Here is a 17,837-nt window from a genome sequence, read left to right as displayed (position 1 = left end):
ATTCATAAAAAAAAAAAATAAAGAATATACAATTACAAATTTTAAAACTGCGAGTAAAATTATTAATTAACCGTAGGCCTATCAAAATTAAGAATTTCATATATATATATTATTGCACTATAATAGGTCATTGTTAATCAGGAATGGGAGTGTGGATTTCTTAAAGCTCTATCTACACTATCAAACTTTATGTGACAAAAAAAAACATGCGAGGTAGTGCCCATATATTGACATGATGATTTCGTATATAATCAGTACCATGTTTGGGCATATCACGTATCATTATTTGGGCACATCATCCTTTTTTTGTCAAACTAGTTTGATAGTGTAGACATAGCTTTAGGGTTTATTTTGTATTTTTGGTAATTCAACAAAGAAATATCCCGAAGGAGAGGACTACTGAGTTGTTGTTTTTTTTTTCAATTTGTTTTATTCTTTAGAGAAAACGTTTACTTTATTTCAGCCTCAATATTGTGTGTGATTGATTTTTTAAAAAGTGCATTTAACCTTCCATTCGTTATGTTACATACAGTACATGAAACCAACGTTTGTGCATTAATAAAAGTACTATTGTCGCTATAGTTATCTTGGGGTTAGTATTGGCACTTAAGATGACTATCTGATTATGGTGTACTTATTTCTTCATTATCTAGCATAGGCCTACTTTATGTCTTTCACTTCTTTTATTATGCACTCATCATTATAAACACTCAATAAATACCATGGCAACTTTAAAAAAAATCATTATTGTTTTGTTGTTAGATACAAAAAAAAACAAGCAATATCGTTTTGGGAGTATCTTGGTTTAATCAACTTCTTATTAACCGGTATCATTATAAATAAGTATCTTTTTCAGCCTCAAAATGTTCTTTCTCGTGGCCACAATAATTAACAATCTACTAGGCCTAGTGAATTGATTCAAGAATCCATTTTTAAGAAAGAAACCCCATAAGGAAACACGATAGTATTATTATTTTTCGCATGCATTTTTTAGCGAAAATAAAACGAGGTGACCTTTATAGTATAATAGTTAATTGAATATTGCAAACATGTTGGATTTTATAGTGTTTATATATGTATTTTACAATTTCTCTATATCATAACAATTCGCAAATCTATCTAATGATGATTTATAGTTGTCTTTTAGTCTGCCTAAGATGTCTCAGAGGATATAGTCTATTTGCAAATACGAAAGTTTGAACGTCATTGCTTTATCAGTTTGTTATTGTTTTGAGTAAAGTTAATAACATTAATGTTATAATGGTTGGTATTCTACAAAAGGGAATTTTCCTTTAACAGATAAAAGAAGTCGTGTAATGTAATTTATTTTATGGAGATGTATTTTTGAACTATACTGATTAAGAAAAATGTTCGTATATTTCTTTATCGCAAAGACACTCAAAATAACGCGTTAGATCTAATAACGGTGAGGAATGCGTCAACCGCCACTCGACGCGTCAACCTGTGTCTGAGGAAAGACATAAAGACGTGCATCATGTTGTGTGACGTAAGGTTCTTCATTGAGATCCACCCCACATCCTTTCGAATGGCCCCCATCCTTACCTTCACCTCATCTTTAGGCTATACAGTACTACTCTAGTCTCTACAGTGGCGTAACGCAGATGCCAGAGGCCCAAAGTTGCTCCAACGCTGGAGGCCTCGGGCGTTTTCAGCTTTTCGACATATTTTAATGACTGTTTTCCCCTTGGCACTGCTCAGGGGCCTTCTTAAGTTCCAGGGCCCCTGGGTTTAGCCAGTGAGCGCTCATAGCCGTTACGCCACTGACCATATACGTATAAAAATAACGGTGTCGGATAAAATAGTTGAATAAAAAGTCCCATATGAAAATGTAGGGCATCCAGTATTCTTAAAATAAAAGATGCACCGATGAGGAATGATTCGGCCGTACGGGATTCGATCATGAGGAATTTGACCAGCTGATGGTAACCAAATAGAACCGAACAAAATGGAAACAATTGATTAAATAAACGGAAATTGGACGAAATGCATCTAGATCGTGGCTAGACTTACATCATGTAAATCAATGTAGTTAGTTGTCATGTATTTTTCATTTATCAATGAATTCAAAGTAACGAGTCAAACGGTAATAGACTAAACACGAAGTAAGTCTTGGAATATCCGACAAGAATGCAGACGAAATGTTCAGATAAATCGTTATTGTCGAACAACGGCCGAATGAGATAACAGTTGGTTAAAGCATAAAGCATAATCGTGATTTATATGTCGGAATTATTTCAAAGAAATGTTGAAATTGTGTAATGTGATTTTGTTATTAAGTTAATATAATTAGATATGTGTGCGTACTATTGACCCTTGTCTGAATTGCAAAGTCACAGAACATGAAACAGATTCATGATTGTAGAGTGGTGGTGAGAGATCTCTGATGAATCTCTCGTCATACGTACGTCACAACTCTAAAACTCGGGAGAAGAATGTTTGGACGTCGTCCTCGTCCGCGAATCATAATGTTCCGTTTTCAACAATACAGGCGGAACAGAATTATTTATTTTACATAAATGTTCATGCTCCTTTTGTTTTAATGAATGACTTAAAAAAAAGTTGATTAACAAAGTTTAAGCATTAAGAAAATACGGTAAATTATGTTACTATTCTAAATGTTACCGAGTAAAGTATTTCACCTAACCGTCCGTGTCTGCGATCGTCCGCCAAATGTATTAAAACCTCCAGCTAATGTAGAAACACCAACAGCTTATGTACGGTAGTAAATAAAAATCAACACCAGCTAAGGTAGAAACGGTCAACAGCTTATGTAGTAACGAAAATTGCCTCCCAGCTTATTTAGTTACTATCGCCAGCAACGACCACCGCCTCTTTTAAGGGACCGCTTGTTATAATTGACCACCTCTCGTAAGCGACCGCCCCTCTTAACGACCATTCAATGAAGACCTCTAAGGAAAAATGGAAAAAAAAGTTGAATATGAGTTGAATAAAGCAACTTTTTCGTAATTAGAAAAACACCGTTGTGGGACATAATCGACGGATAATTACTTGATTTTTGTTTGTTCTTTATCCAACTCCAGAACAATTTTTTTGATGAAGCCAATCTGGCTAGCTAGTGTGTTTAGATGTTCTTTATATTTATGCATCTTTAACACATTACGAGCAAATTTGACCTTAACTCGTTGACTTCTACCAGTAACAAAATTGCAACAAGTATTGTTGAGGCCTACCTGCAATAACGCTCACGTATTGTTACGGACAATGACTATTAAATAATAGAGGTATTGTTTCTTAGGTCCACTTTTACTGATATGCTGCGTATAATCAGCAAAGAATTAATTTAATTTAACTCTTCCCTGGTGCAATACATTTACATTTGTGGATTGGTATTAACACAACCAATATGAACTCACAACAATCAGAATTGTATTCTAAATCTCGTAACATTCAAGAAATTACAATTGATTTGTTTCATGACAAATTCAACTTATCAAAAGAGGATGTAGTTTTCGACATAGGCTGTGGTTCTGGTGATTTTACCGCCCGAATTGCGGATACGGTGACGTCAGTGGTTGGTAAGTTTTTACAATAAATTGTCTTCTGCTGTTTATTCTTTTTTCGAATGCTAAAATAAGTATACAGAGGTAAAAACAGACAAATATAAAATATACTGCAAGTATCATTGAGATTAATAAGAATGCAATAACAAACAAATAGAAAAAATGACTTTATTTGGGGAAATATACCTTTAGATCGGTGGCACACTTAGCAGGTGCATAATAATAATATAAAATATAACAATTACTTTACATACAGAAAAGAATAAAGGAAAAAAAAAAAACAACTACCAACCCCTACTCTTTGATTGTCGTTGTCAACGCCATGGCCTATGGCGAGTTGAGTTACAGCTGTATGATGTATGGTCAAACCAATAAATATAAGCCAAATCATGTACTATCGAATCTTTATATTTCTATAATAATTAAGTTTGCTTTAATAAATTACGTACGATATTGCCGAATCTTTATATCTCATTTACATACTATCGAAACTTTATACAGTATGGCATTAATAATTTACGTACGGTATTGCCGAATCTTTATATCTCATTTACATTTTCTTTATACAGTATTGCAATTTTTACTGTCAGGGATATACTATAAAAAATTGTAGTACAGTATACATGTTATCAGTGGATTAATCTATTACGTAAACAATGCTAATTACAAATAAAGTATAGCAGGTTACCTGCTATATAATTTAGCAATTTTGCCTGGTAAACAAAAAATGTACTCACATGTATATAATTTTTTCTTTAAAGGCATCGACATTTCAAAGGAAATGATTGACTATGCGGAACAGAAAAACAATCGCAATAATATTGTGTATTTAACCAGAGATGTTCAAGTGCTTGAGAAAGATCTTCCAACATGGCAAAATCACTTTACTAAAGCACTTTCACTTATCGTTATGCATTGGGTAAAAGATAAGAAGAAGTCTATACAAAATATAAAACATTGTCTTAAACAACAAGGGGATTTATTTATTATTGTTACTGGACCAATGCTGAAGATGCTAGGGGTTCGACCAGGTGAACTGGGCTTCTATCTGAAAAATAACACCAAATGGAAAGATATTCTCAAGGTACGAACACTTTTTACGGTAATTCATTATTTAGCAAAATACAATTTATAAGTGGTCCTATAACACTTTGTTGTTTACCTTTTCGCACAATAGCGTCCACAATTTCCAAGCTATCATTTTTTTTTTTTTTGCAAATAGGTATATACCAGCAGACACTGCCTATTGTAATTTCCAAGTATTTCGCTAAATATTTGATTTTATGTTAACTATTGTACACTGGATACAATTTTACCAATGTTATGTTAAGTTAAGTAGGCTACTGTATTCTCAACAGAACTATGAACACAAGTTGTATAATGATTTTACGTATGCTGATTGGACAACACTTTTAGAGTCAGAAGGATTTGAAGTTATTCACGGTGAGGAGAAAAATCCATGTGAAGAATTAATTATTCCCGACGAGAATCGTTTAAAAGGTACGGTATACAAATAGGCATAGGGCGTAGAGAATTCTTTATTGCTATTTTCACTCCGGTATCATTACCGTTCTGCCCTACTTTGAGAAAAGGCTTATCTACAAAAAGCTATAGTAATTTGGATAATTGGACCAAAACAATTTTGCTTATTGTTTTATCCATTTCTTTCTTCTTTCACAGGGCATCTTCGTACACTACTGGGGCATTTCAACTACCTGCCTCTAAAACACCACGACGAGTTTCTCCAAGACGCTGTCCAGTGGTGTAAGCGGGAAATGCCTGTAAACAAGGAGGGCTTAATGTATTTTGCAAATGAACTATATTTCATTCATGCAAAATTAAATAGAAAATGAGCTGATTGATAGTGATTGTGTGCTATAACAATGTTTTAAGGAAATTATTGTCAGCCTATGTATTGTACAATAAAATTAATTTAAAGAATTTACGAGAAAATTGATAGCTTCATACAAAGGATAATTAGTTAAGGCGAACGCATTAGAAATTATGTAAGCGAACATTTTCTGTTGAATCGAGGCTTCTTAAACGCCTTTTTGTTGTTTTTTTAAGTTAAGTACAGTTAAACTTATATATACTACCGGTAGTCTATATATAGTTTGTGAATTAATTTAGTTAATATGTTCCTTTTGATTTTGACCAACTGAATAAAAACAGATGCGTTTGTAGTAGCAAAATAATCAGGAGACGTTAGGTAAATAATCACCCAAGCATTCTTTACCATGATTTCGATGATTGCTTCAGCACTCGGCGTCTCGACTGTCAGTTGGAACGTACTGCTTGAGTAAATCTGCATATTATTTAAGGCGCGCCAAGCCAAGCTGTCATTGTTCGAAAATAAAGATATCTTAGTTTAAAAATAAAACTAAGATAACTCTATTAATAGAGATATTAAAAACTAAGATAGGCCTATCTCTATTTAAAACTAAGATATCTTAGTTTTAAATAGAGATAGAAATTAGTTTTAAATTCTTAGATATCGTTGCTGGCGATAGTAACTACATAAGCTGGGAGGCAATTTTCGTTATCATCTTATAACATAATGGATTGGGCTATTTAAACGCTGACAAGTGCTTTATTTCTGGACGTGTGTAGGCCTAAATGTCTTTGCAGTCGGATTTGGAATGACTGTCATCACGTGGTCTTGAGCCTCCAATCAAACATATCTCTTTATTCGATATAGAAAACAAACAGATACTATAAACTAGCGTTTATTTTCGAGTAAAAATTGAATCCTAATATTCTTGACACAATATTTTGTTACGTTGTGAAATCGGTCTACACGCGTAACACACGCGAGTAATGGTAAAGACGTTTTTGTTACTTGTTAGGCAAAGTGATGTATGGCCTCTGGTGACAATTGATTGATCTGAATATCTTGCTTAATGATGATTACTATTTTTCACATAAATTTGTCGTTATTTTAAATACGAAATGTACATTATCGATTACTTTTAGTCTGGCACTTATAGGAGGATATCGACCTCAGAAACAGATAAATCAAGTAGCCTAACTATTAGTTTGTATTATTGCAACAAAACGTTAACAATTTGAAATTTAAGATTGTGGGTTGCATAACTTGCTATACATTAAAGTACTGTAGGCCTATTTGTATAGTTCGATTTGGTAGTGTTTAACCATTATACGGTCTAATCATTGGACCATGTAGGAAAACAAGACATGGATCGACAAATTCAGGTCTATCATTGGCGTTACAAACATTTACGCAAATAATTAAAATAAATTTACAGATAAAATGCCCAATTGTTATGAATGTTGTTAATGTTTGGTAGGGCTACAATAAAACCGAATAGTATAGAAATTGAAAATAATCGATATTGGCTATTATAAAAGAAGGTATAATTCTATATACGCTAAAATGAGCTTCTACCTTCTTAGGTTTACATTGTCTATGACTTAAGCTCTGAACTTAATTCATTTCAACTTATTATTGGTAAAAAGGTAATATAAATATGTGTGGCCTTTTGGCGTTTCATAAGGCAATCAAAGGGCCGCGGCGTGCACGCCGCGCGCCGACTGCTCGGTGGACTAAAGACAATACTGTAACTACAGTATTTGTGCAAGTCTCAGGTTTGTCATGCGTCTCAACTATCATTATGTCTGTTTCAGGGTTAAACCTTCGGGTCATTGATTTATCAATATACCTATAATCAATATGAAATCAATAATTATGATAATTAGGTTACACTAGCTACAATTAGAGATAAATAATTTACACAGTATAGCCTACAGTATTTATAGTGTAACAATGTATGGATAATAAACGTCACTGGTGTACTAAAATGGAACTGTTTAAAACATTAATGCTATTTGCACTGTGTTTGCTGGGGTCATCTTCTACCGGTAAGTATTATATAAAATATTTATTAAAGTAGGTAGAATGAATGATTGATCTAGAAATGCTAATTTTACCTGGTAGTTTAGAAGACGTGATATTCTTACAGTATTTCAGCCTGGAATACGCATTGAAGCTCTTAATACTCAACGAATAAAGCTACATTACGCCTTTTTCCGTTTCACGGAACGGAAATCGGAGTCGTTTTTTCAATAATAGAGAAACCTATACGGCGCCGTTTTCTTTTCCGTGAATCGGAGCAATATGAATGTAGCTTAAGATGAGGCTTTGTAAACCTTCTAACATAAAAACAAACTGAACATAGACACATAAGTATTCTAAAATCTCCTATTCAGAGCTGCTCCATTTAATTCTGACATCGATGAGGTTCCTCTCCACTTGTTATTTACATTCCTGTCTGATTATTCAGTTAAAGTCTTTAAAGAAGACTGATCTAACTCTTATTATTAACTAACCTAATATTAATAAATAATATCCTACAGTATCCCACATGGGATGAAGGTTGCTATCGGAAGACGCGTTACTGCAGGATGTTTACCGATACTGCAGGACGTGATACCGCTCGTGTATACTGAATACTGAAATGCTTTATTTGTCCATCTTCATCATAAAATAACAACAGAAATTCTTCTTGAAGATTGACAATTATATAGAATATAATATAGATTGACATTCGATCGCTAATGAAATCAAATCACCTCAAAAACAGAAATTATCCTGTTTTTGTTTTATACAGAGTTTGAGCTTCTTGGAATTATGGATGGCAGTATTGATTCAGACAAATTAACAGCATCAAGTAAATATGGTTCGAACGTGGGGGCAGAATTCGGTAGACTTAACCTAGAAAAAGTAAATGGAGGTTCAGGTGGTGCCTGGGCGCATGCCAATGGTGACAGTAATCCATGGATTCAAGTTGACTTGGATGGCTTAAAGAAAGTGAATGGCATTATGACACAAGGTAGAAATGGAATTGACCAGTGGGTTACGTCATTTGAGGTTCATTACAGCAATGATGCTATAACGTTTGAAACAATAACCAATGCCAACGGACAAGTTGAAGTAAGATACTCATGTAGGCCTTGTAACTTTTGGCGCCAGAATATATTTTAACTTGAAGTTGACCAATCATAATCAAAAGTTCGGATGATTCACTATGATTGGTAAATTGCGTTGCCCTTATGGACAGTCTCAGAAACGTTTAGTTTTTACTATAAAAAACGACTGTATATACATGATTTAACATTGAATTCAAAATGGAAATTATAAAGTTGCGAAAAAATGTTAATTACAATCTATAGACTAGCCTAAAGCTCTGTCTACACTATCAAACTTCATGTGACAAAACAAATGTGATGTGCCCATATATGGAAAGGAAGATGACATATCACTACCATATGGGCATATCATTATTTGGGCACATCACACATTTTTGTGTCAGATAAAGTTTGATAGTGTAAACAGAGCTTTATAAGGATAATGTTCCTATATAATTCCTGAATCCTTTAATATTATTACTTTTAAATAATAGTTCACAGGAAACTCGGATCGTGACACCGTCGTAACAAATATGTTTAGCACTTCTATCTGTGCTAAATTCATTCGTGTCTACCCATCTAGCGACCATGCTTACAAATCTATGCGATTTGAACTTCTCGGATACAGAGTAACAGGTACGTAGGCCTAAGCTATTTTTTTATCTAGGCCGAGAGTAGAAAATCGGAAGCCTAATAAAAACAGCATAATCACATGATTATCTTAATCATCATTAATAACATTCCATGTAATCTATCTTGTTGATAGAAATATGTAATATTGTATTCTTTTTTCTTCTTTTATCTTTGCCTGATATCTATTCGGTTCATTAAAATTGTTAATCGTCATCATCATTGCATTGACTTCATCGTCATCGTTGTTATTAACCTTATTGTCATCATCATTTTTGCATTGACTTCATTTTCATCATCATCGTTATTATTAACTTCATTGTAATCTTTGCATTGACTTCATTGTCATCTTCATCATCGTTGTTATTAACTTCATTGTCATCATCATTTGCATTGACTTCATTTTCATCTTCATCATCGTTGTTATTAATTTAATTGTTATCGTCTTCCTTCTTGCAGATCATTAACATTTTCAGAACTTCATCGAAAATGTTTTACAGTTATAATATTGTTTTTTCAGCTTACACGTTTGTGTATAACAAGTTTTTGATTTCTGCAGAGGATAAATCACCGACCACCGGTTATATAATCACTGTTGTTATGGCTTTGAGCTACGGCACTTGTTCTCTGGAATGTATTCAAGTGGACCAATGCGTTTCCTTTTCGTTTAATACATTATCAAACGAATGTAGATTAAGTACGGCTACTGATCACAATTCACTAGAATATCAGAAAGGTTTTGATTTTTTTCTAGTTACTTCAACTGAAGTTGTATGTCAACACACGATTGGCTAAAAAAGTTGCTATCTAAAAAGATCGACATGCAGGAAATTAAAGAAACGTTTTTGGCATTTTGGTGCGTTAAGATAAGGTACCAGCCTAAAATGTTCAAAAATCAAAGTGTGTTTAGGACTGTACATAAGCATATACAGTAGCTATAGATTATTCCAAATGTATTCAACATTATTCACATGGTTTGAATCCTTTATTTTAGCAGGTTTATATTATAGCCGTTTCAACACCGGTGTTTTAAAACCGGCGTTTCAACACCGGCGTTTCAACACCACCGTTTCAACACCGCCGTTTTGTATGGTGTGTGCTGGCGCTGTCAAAGTTGTATTATTAATCAACGATTGAACACCGGCTTTTCAACACCAGCGTTTTGTAGGCCTATTGCGTGTGTTCGTTTATATTAAAGGGGTATTATTAATCAACGATTGAACATCGGCTTTTCAACACCAGCGTTTTGTAGGCCTATTGCGTGTGTTCGTTTATATTAAAGGGGTATTATTAATCAACGATTGAACATCGGCTTTTCAACACCAGCGTTTTGTAGGCCTGTTGCGTGTGTTCGGTGATATTAAAGGGGTATTATTAATCAACGATTCACCAAACCGAAACGCTTTTGGTTGATTTATAGAAAATCCGTAGAATAATTTAGTCACAATTGTAATGCGTAAAATTCAACTATATTATGTCGGGTCAGGTCGAGCACAAAGCAAAGCACGGAGAGGTTGTACTGTAGTGTTACTATAGCGTTCCCATTGAACTGAGCTAGTGAGGGCGCTAGGCTGGTTGTCTTGGAGAAGTATCATGGCGGCCTTCATGTATGCAGCGTGGTTGTGCCTTGCCCTTTAGTCAAGTTTGTTAAAGATATTATTTAGAAATTGTAGATTCGTAAAGGTTTTCTATTGAGCCACAAAACTTCGGTGAGCTTTGGAGTTATAATTATATTATCTTGTTATTGAATGTTAATGTTATTAGTTGAATTTTGTAAGCCTAGCTAATAGCCCTAATTTACAGCCTACGACGGCGTGTTACTGTTGTTTACAGTACTGTGTTTTGCTAGTGCAGAGATTAGGGCCTAGTTGTGACGGGTCTATTTGATTATTGTATGTTGTTTGAATAATAATACTATAAGGAAATTGCTATACTTAATGTATATTGTATTGATAAGGACTTAGAATTATTAATTTGTTGATGTTGCTAAAGCACGGGTGCTGCCCAAATTTTCATTGATTGATGTTTAATTATTGTTTTCTCATATTTAGTGAATCCCTCCCTCGAGATACGAAGTGACAGCGATATTGTATGCATGTTAAGAGCAAGATAATCAGGATTAAAGTTATATTTTGTTTCTCTCAACCAAGTTTGTCCTGTTTGTTTGTATCATACTTGCGATTGATTCCGTTGGTGGCGCTCTATAGTTTTAAGAAATTACGAACTCTACATCATTCACGAAGTTTTCCTGACACTTTAAGATGGATGCTGCATCTATGATAAGTGGGGCATCTTCGTCGTCTTCTTCGTCTGCCAGAGTTAGGGCATCAGCCAAGAAAGCAGCTATTAAAGTAAGATTAGCTAGGCTGCAGGAGATGGAGAAGACTGAAGCTGAAGAGTTAAGAGTTAAACAAAAGAAGAATAGAATTGAGCAGGAGACATTACTAGCTGAAGCAGAAGCAGAAGCTGAAGTTTATGAGGCCTTTGATACAGGTAATGATTTAAATGGAGTAGGTGATTTACCTGCATCTGATGTATGGTGGCATCAAACAAGCATCCTCGATAAGCCGATTAATGATGATGCCACAGAAGCATTACTTCCTGATATAAGTCAAAGTACTCCGCAAGATTCAAGAGCACCAATTACAGAATTGTTTACTTCCTTTTCCCAATTGGAAGGTATAAGTACAGAGAAATCACAAGAGCCAACACCAGTATGGCCTCAAAAGAAGAATGATGGTAAGGTTTCTGATAAACGTACAGAGCCACTTCATCAGAAACCAAAAGAGAAAATAAAACATTATATACCAATAGTTGAACACCAGAGTGACGTAATTAAGCAAGAGGCACCAGTGACGGTTGCAAATGAATGTGACCTCAGTGCAACGTTCCGACAACTGGTTGATTCAATACGATTACCCCCGATCAGAGTAGATCTGTTCAATGGTGACCCACTCAAGTTTCCAACGTGGCTGGCAGCATTTAATTCATTGGTAGAAGCAAAGACATGTTCCAATTATGAAAGACTCAGTTTACTAGCACAACATCTAGCTGGGGAACCAAAAGCTCTTGTTGCAAATTATCTGCTTCTACAAACAGAAGAAGCATATGTTCAAGCCAAGAATGAACTTAAAAGAAGATACGGACACCCATCAGTGGTAGCTACCGCGCTGATAACCAAACTAAATGAATGGCCGAAGATATCAGCAAAGGATAATACGGCTCTGAGGAAATTTTCTGATTTTATTTGCGAAGTGGCTGCCGCAAAAATGACTATTTCGGACTTAGGAGTTCTTGATTACCCGCAAGAAAACATGAAGTTAGTTAGTAAGCTACCATACTATCTGGAAAACAAGTGGCGCAGTATAGTCAGTGCATCAATGGATACTTCAACCTTCCCAAGTTTGGAAAGGTTTTCAGAGTTTCTGAAGGCCAAAGCGAAGGAAGCAAATATCCCTATGTTCCAGACAGCCAACGCTCACAAGGAGCAGTTCACAAGTTCATCAAAGAGAGCATGTGCCACTTTGCCTACAAAGGTCTGTAACCTATGCAAGAATCCTCATGAGATAGCAAAGTGTAAGAAGTTCATAGAGTCTAACTACGAAAGGAAGTTAGAAATAATTAAAAACGAAAGGTTGTGTTTTGGCTGTTTACGTCAGGGTCACAGATCCAAAGAATGTAGGCAACGCATGCAATGTGGAACCTGCAAGGGAAAACACCCAACCATCCTCCATCAGGAAAGACCTGCTCCGGTGAAAGAACAAAATAAAGTTGAGAAGGAGCAAGATAAAGCTCCGCCAGAGCAAACACAAGAAAAGAAGCCCGCTACAGTTCCCTCTGCTGGATGTAGTGACAATGATGGAGTCTGCACTATGGCAATTATTCCTGTCATTGTAAAGTCGCCCAAGAACGGCCGGGCTGTAACGACTTATGTGTTTCTTGATCCAGGGTCCAGTGTATCATTCTGCACTGACCGTTTGCGAAATGAACTGGGACTTGGAGGACGAAAGGCGCAGATTACACTCGACACCATGGGAACGACTCAGGTTTTAAAGACTCATATAATCTCAAATATCGTTATTAGTAATTTGAACGGCGACAACGAGTTTAGACTACCAAATATTTATTCAAAGAATAAGTTGCCTGTCACTAAGGAGCATATTCCAACACAAGATGATGTGAACAGATGGGATCATCTACGGGGACGAGTGGTTGTTCCAGAAGTTGACGGGGAAATTGGTTTGATGCTGGGCAATGCTGTCGCCGAGGCATATACTCCCCTGGAAGTGGTGACAGGTCCACCGGGGTCACCTTATGCATCGAAAACAGCATTGGGCTGGATCCCATGGAGCATAGTAAGACAGGGGGTGACAGCTAATATAAAACCTGTAAGCAGAGTTCAGTTGCAAGCCATTCAAGAATATGAACAGTTTAACAACATGGTAAAAGATTCTGTTAATATTGATTTCCCAGATAGAGCAACAGAGTTCGTAGGATTGTCCGTGGAAGACAGATCGTTTATGGAAATGATGGATGGTGCGAGCAGTTTTGTGGACGGACATTATGTGTTACCTCTACCATGGCGAAGCCAGGGTACAGTCTTGCCGGATAATAGATGTTTGGCTATGAAACGTTTTAATTCATTGGAAAGGAGATTTGAACGTGATCTTGAATTAAGAAAGATGTATAACAAAGCTGTAAATCAAATGGTAGAGAAAGGATACATGGAAGAAGTTATTAAGTCAAACACACCCGAAGGGAAAAGGATATGGTACATACCCCATCATCCTATATCCAACGAACGAAAGCCAGGAAAGATCAGAGTGGTCTTCGACTGTGCGGCAAAATGTAACGGTGTATCTCTGAACGATGTCCTTCTACAGGGGCCGGACCTAACCAATAGTCTAATTGGTGTGTTAATGAGGTTCCGGGAAGACCATGTAGCAGTAATGGCAGACATTGAAGGCATGTTTTTACAGGTAGTGGTTCCAGAGGAGGATCGAGATTCTTTAAGATTTTACTGGCGACCCAGCGAAGAAGAGGATGTTAAAACTTACCGCATGACAAGACATTTGTTTGGAGCAACATCTTCACCAGCTTGTGCAAATAAAGCATTACTTAACACTGCAGCAGACAAGGGATCAAAGTATTGCCCAGACGCAGCGGAGACCATGAAAAACAATTTTTATGTTGATGATTGTTTAGTGTCGGTGAAAGATCATAAGAAGGCCCTGACATTAGTCAAAGACCTAACATTACTTTGTGAAGAAGGTGGATTCCGCTTAACTAAGTGGATGAGCAATGACAAGAGAGTCTTGAATGTAATTCCCAAGGAAGATCACGCACCGGAGGTTAAAAGTTTAGACCTACGGAAAGATAAACTGCCATCGGGAAGAGCACTTGGTATACAATGGTCTCCAGAACTTGACACTCTTAGATTTACTATATTACCAGCAGATAAAAGTCATACCAGACGAGGGGTGCTGTCAATTGTTAGCTCTGTATTTGACCCACTTGGGTTAGTGGCTCCTTTTGTTTTACCGGCAAAGATTCTACTACAAGATATCTGTCGGAAGGGTCTTGAATGGGACGAGCCCATTGACGATGTGTCATTGCAACGATGGAAACGGTGGTTGCAAGACCTGGCGAGACTGGATGAGTGGAGTGTACCGAGGTGCTACAAATCTGAATTACCAACAGATGTCATTAGTCGCCAATTGCATGTGTTTGCTGATGCAAGCAACTATGGGTATGGTATGGCAGCTTATATCAGACAGGAGTCAAGTGATGGTCATGTACAAATGTCCCTGGTCATGGGTAGAAGCAGAGTTGCACCCTTGAAATACACTTCAATTCCAAGATTAGAATTAACAGCAGCAGTTATGGCTTCACGGTTAGCAAACACAATTATTTCAGAGTTAAGTGGTATAGATAACGTTTTCTATTGGACAGATAGCCAAACCGTTTTGAAATATATACATAACACCTCTCGAAGATTCAAAGCCTTTGTAGCAAATCGAGTTTCTATCATTTTGAACATATCTAAGGCATCAGAATGGAGGTATGTTAGAACTTGTAATAACCCGGCTGATGAAGCATCGAGAGGTCAACGGATTGAGGAATTTCTAAGTAACACTAGATGGCGTAACGGACCAGAATTCCTCAGAGATAAATGTGAGCAGTGGATAGACTTACAAGCCAAGTCCTTACCTCTTATCGCCGAGGATGACCCAGAAATCAAAGGGGTATCAAATGTATTAGTTCCAGCTTGTACATGTTGTTTCTTAGATGATCTAATTACTAAGCATTCATCTTATGGAAAAATTAAAAGAATTGTGGCATGGTTACTGGTTGCTGTTGAGAAACTATGCAAAAGGGTCACCAGTAAGCAACTAGGCAATGTTAGGTTGCAACACCTGAGATCAGCGGAATGTATGATTCTTGCACACGAACAGAGAGTTCATTTTAAACAGGAGTTAGAGGTACTTAAGAATGGTAATGACGAATCTATTGGACGGGTGATGAGAAATAGCCCTCTTAAGAAACTTGATCCGTTGTTGTTAAATGGAATGATTACAGTGGGAGGAAGACTGAACAAGGCGTCTCTTCCCGACAAGATAAAGCATCCAGTAGTAGTACACAAGAATTCTCTTATTGCAAGATTAATCATAGTGGAAATACACAAAGAGGTTGGACACCTTGGTAGAAGTGCTATTTTATCACAACTTTGGCAAAGGTATTGGATCATTGGAGCAAGTTCCTTGATCAGAAGTGTTATAAGCAGATGTGTAGTTTGTCAGAAGCACCGAGCTAGAGCTAGTGAACAGAAGATGGCATCACTGCCACCAGATAGAATTGTGAGCGATCATCCACCGTTCCACAATACGGGTATTGATCTATTTGGTCCATTTGAAATCAAATTAGGTCGTAGTCTTGTGAAGAGATATGGTGTTATTTTCACATGTTTATCTACCCGTGCCATTCACCTAGAAATGGCATATTCATTAATTACAAGCTCGTTCATCAATACTTTGAGAAGATTTATTGCCCGAAGAGGCCAAATCAAGAAACTTAGATCGGATAATGGTACAAATTTTGTGGGAGCCGACAAAGAGTTAAAGAAGGAGATTTCAGAATGGAACACTCAAGTCATACATATGTACTTGCAGCAAAGAGACATTGAATGGGAATTCAACCCTCCTGGAGCGTCTCATTTTGGTGGCGTCTGGGAACGCATGATACGAACTGTGCGCCAGGTTATGAAAGGAGTACTTAAAGAACAGAACCTGAAAATGGATGATGAGGGTCTCCAGACATTATTTTGCGAAGTGGAAATGATTGTAAACAATAGGCCAATAACTACCTTGTCAACCGATCCAAATGATTTTCGACCATTGACACCAGCCATGTTGTTGACACAACGTGAACAATTGCCATTACCACCTGGTGTATTTGACAAACGTGATATTTATGCTCGTCGTTATTGGCGTCAAGTCCAATATTTGAGTAATCTTTTTTGGCAGAGATGGAGGAAGGAATATCTGCCTACGATGCAAGAGCGTCAGAAGTGGTTTAATCCTAAACGCAACTTGGAAATTGGAGATATTGTGCTGGTAGTGGATAACAGTTTACCTAGGAACAGTTGGTTGCTTGGGCGGATAGTGGAGTCTGAAAGGGATAACAATGGACTTGTTAGATCATGCACAGTAAAAACTCAATTTTCCACCTTGAATCGTCCTATTGCAAAATTGTGTCTACTCGTAAAGGCAACTGAATAATCAGGGGCAGAATAAACCCATATGGCTGACCGGAGGGGCAGTCTACCCCCAAGGATGGTCAAATTGAATAATAAGCAACTATTATGCAGATCAAAGAGGACTTTATAATCGAAATTTAACAATGTTATTATAGACAAGGTTTAAACTGTTTATATCTGTATAATCATTGTTTTAATCATTAGAGCTAAGTAATTGTAATGTATTAAATTAAGGGGCCGGTATAGCGTTCCCATTGAACTGAGCTAGTGAGGGCGCTAGGCTGGTTGTCTTGGAGAAGTATCATGGCGGCCTTCATGTATGCAGCGTGGTTGTGCCTTGCCCTTTAGTCAAGTTTGTTAAAGATATTATTTAGAAATTGTAGATTCGTAAAGGTTTTCTATTGAGCCACAAAACTTCGGTGAGCTTTGGAGTTATAATTATATTATCTTGTTATTGAATGTTAATGTTATTAGTTGAATTTTGTAAGCCTAGCTAATAGCCCTAATTTACAGCCTACGACGGCGTGTTACTGTTGTTTACAGTACTGTGTTTTGCTAGTGCAGAGATTAGGGCCTAGTTGTGACGGGTCTATTTGATTATTGTATGTTGTTTGAATAATAATACTATAAGGAAATTGCTATACTTAATGTATATTGTATTGATAAGGACTTAGAATTATTAATTTGTTGATGTTGCTAAAGCACGGGTGCTGCCCAAATTTTCATTGATTGATGTTTAATTATTGTTTTCTCATATTTAGTGAATCCCTCCCTCGAGATACGAAGTGACAGCGATATTGTATGCATGTTAAGAGCAAGATAATCAGGATTAAAGTTATATTTTGTTTCTCTCAACCAAGTTTGTCCTGTTTGTTTGTATCATACTTGCGATTGATTCCGTTGGTGGCGCTCTATAGTTTTAAGAAATTACGAACTCTACAGTTACTCTTTCCAAATGACTGACGAGGTAGGCCTTAATAAAT

At 36.4% G+C, this 17,837-nt stretch overlaps 1 protein-coding gene across 2 annotated transcripts; it reads left to right on the top strand.

The window, feature by feature from the left end:
- Positions 1–8,161: 8,161 nt before the first annotated feature.
- Positions 8,162–17,792, top strand: LOC140062112 (uncharacterized). 2 transcript variants are annotated; one of them, XR_011847459.1, is made up of 4 exons: positions 8,162–8,493; positions 8,963–9,104; positions 9,619–17,273; positions 17,616–17,792. XR_011847459.1 is itself a non-coding variant. In XM_072108166.1 (4 exons), the coding sequence occupies exon 4, from the start codon at positions 11,360–11,362 to the stop codon at positions 16,874–16,876; it is 5,517 nt and encodes a 1,838-aa protein (XP_071964267.1). In that variant the 5' UTR covers positions 8,162–8,493; positions 8,963–9,104; positions 9,619–10,807; positions 11,150–11,359; the 3' UTR covers positions 16,877–17,792. The 2 variants fall into 2 exon arrangements, 1 of the variants encoding a protein (XP_071964267.1); XM_072108166.1 differs by having other exon boundaries at positions 9,619–10,807; positions 11,150–17,792.
- Positions 17,793–17,837: the final 45 nt, after the last annotated feature.

This window comes from Antedon mediterranea, chromosome 11 (assembly GCF_964355755.1).
Source record: "Antedon mediterranea chromosome 11, ecAntMedi1.1, whole genome shotgun sequence".
NCBI lineage: Eukaryota > Metazoa > Echinodermata > Crinoidea > Comatulida > Antedonidae > Antedon > Antedon mediterranea.
Note: the sequence above shows the minus strand (reverse complement) of the source record. Positions and strands in the feature narration are given on the sequence as shown.

What these genes read in the sequence shown, in the direction of transcription:
- LOC140062112 (XM_072108166.1), top strand. Translation starts at nt 11,360, where the DNA reads ATGGATGCTGCATCTATGATAAGTGGGGCATCTTCGTCGTCTTCTTCG.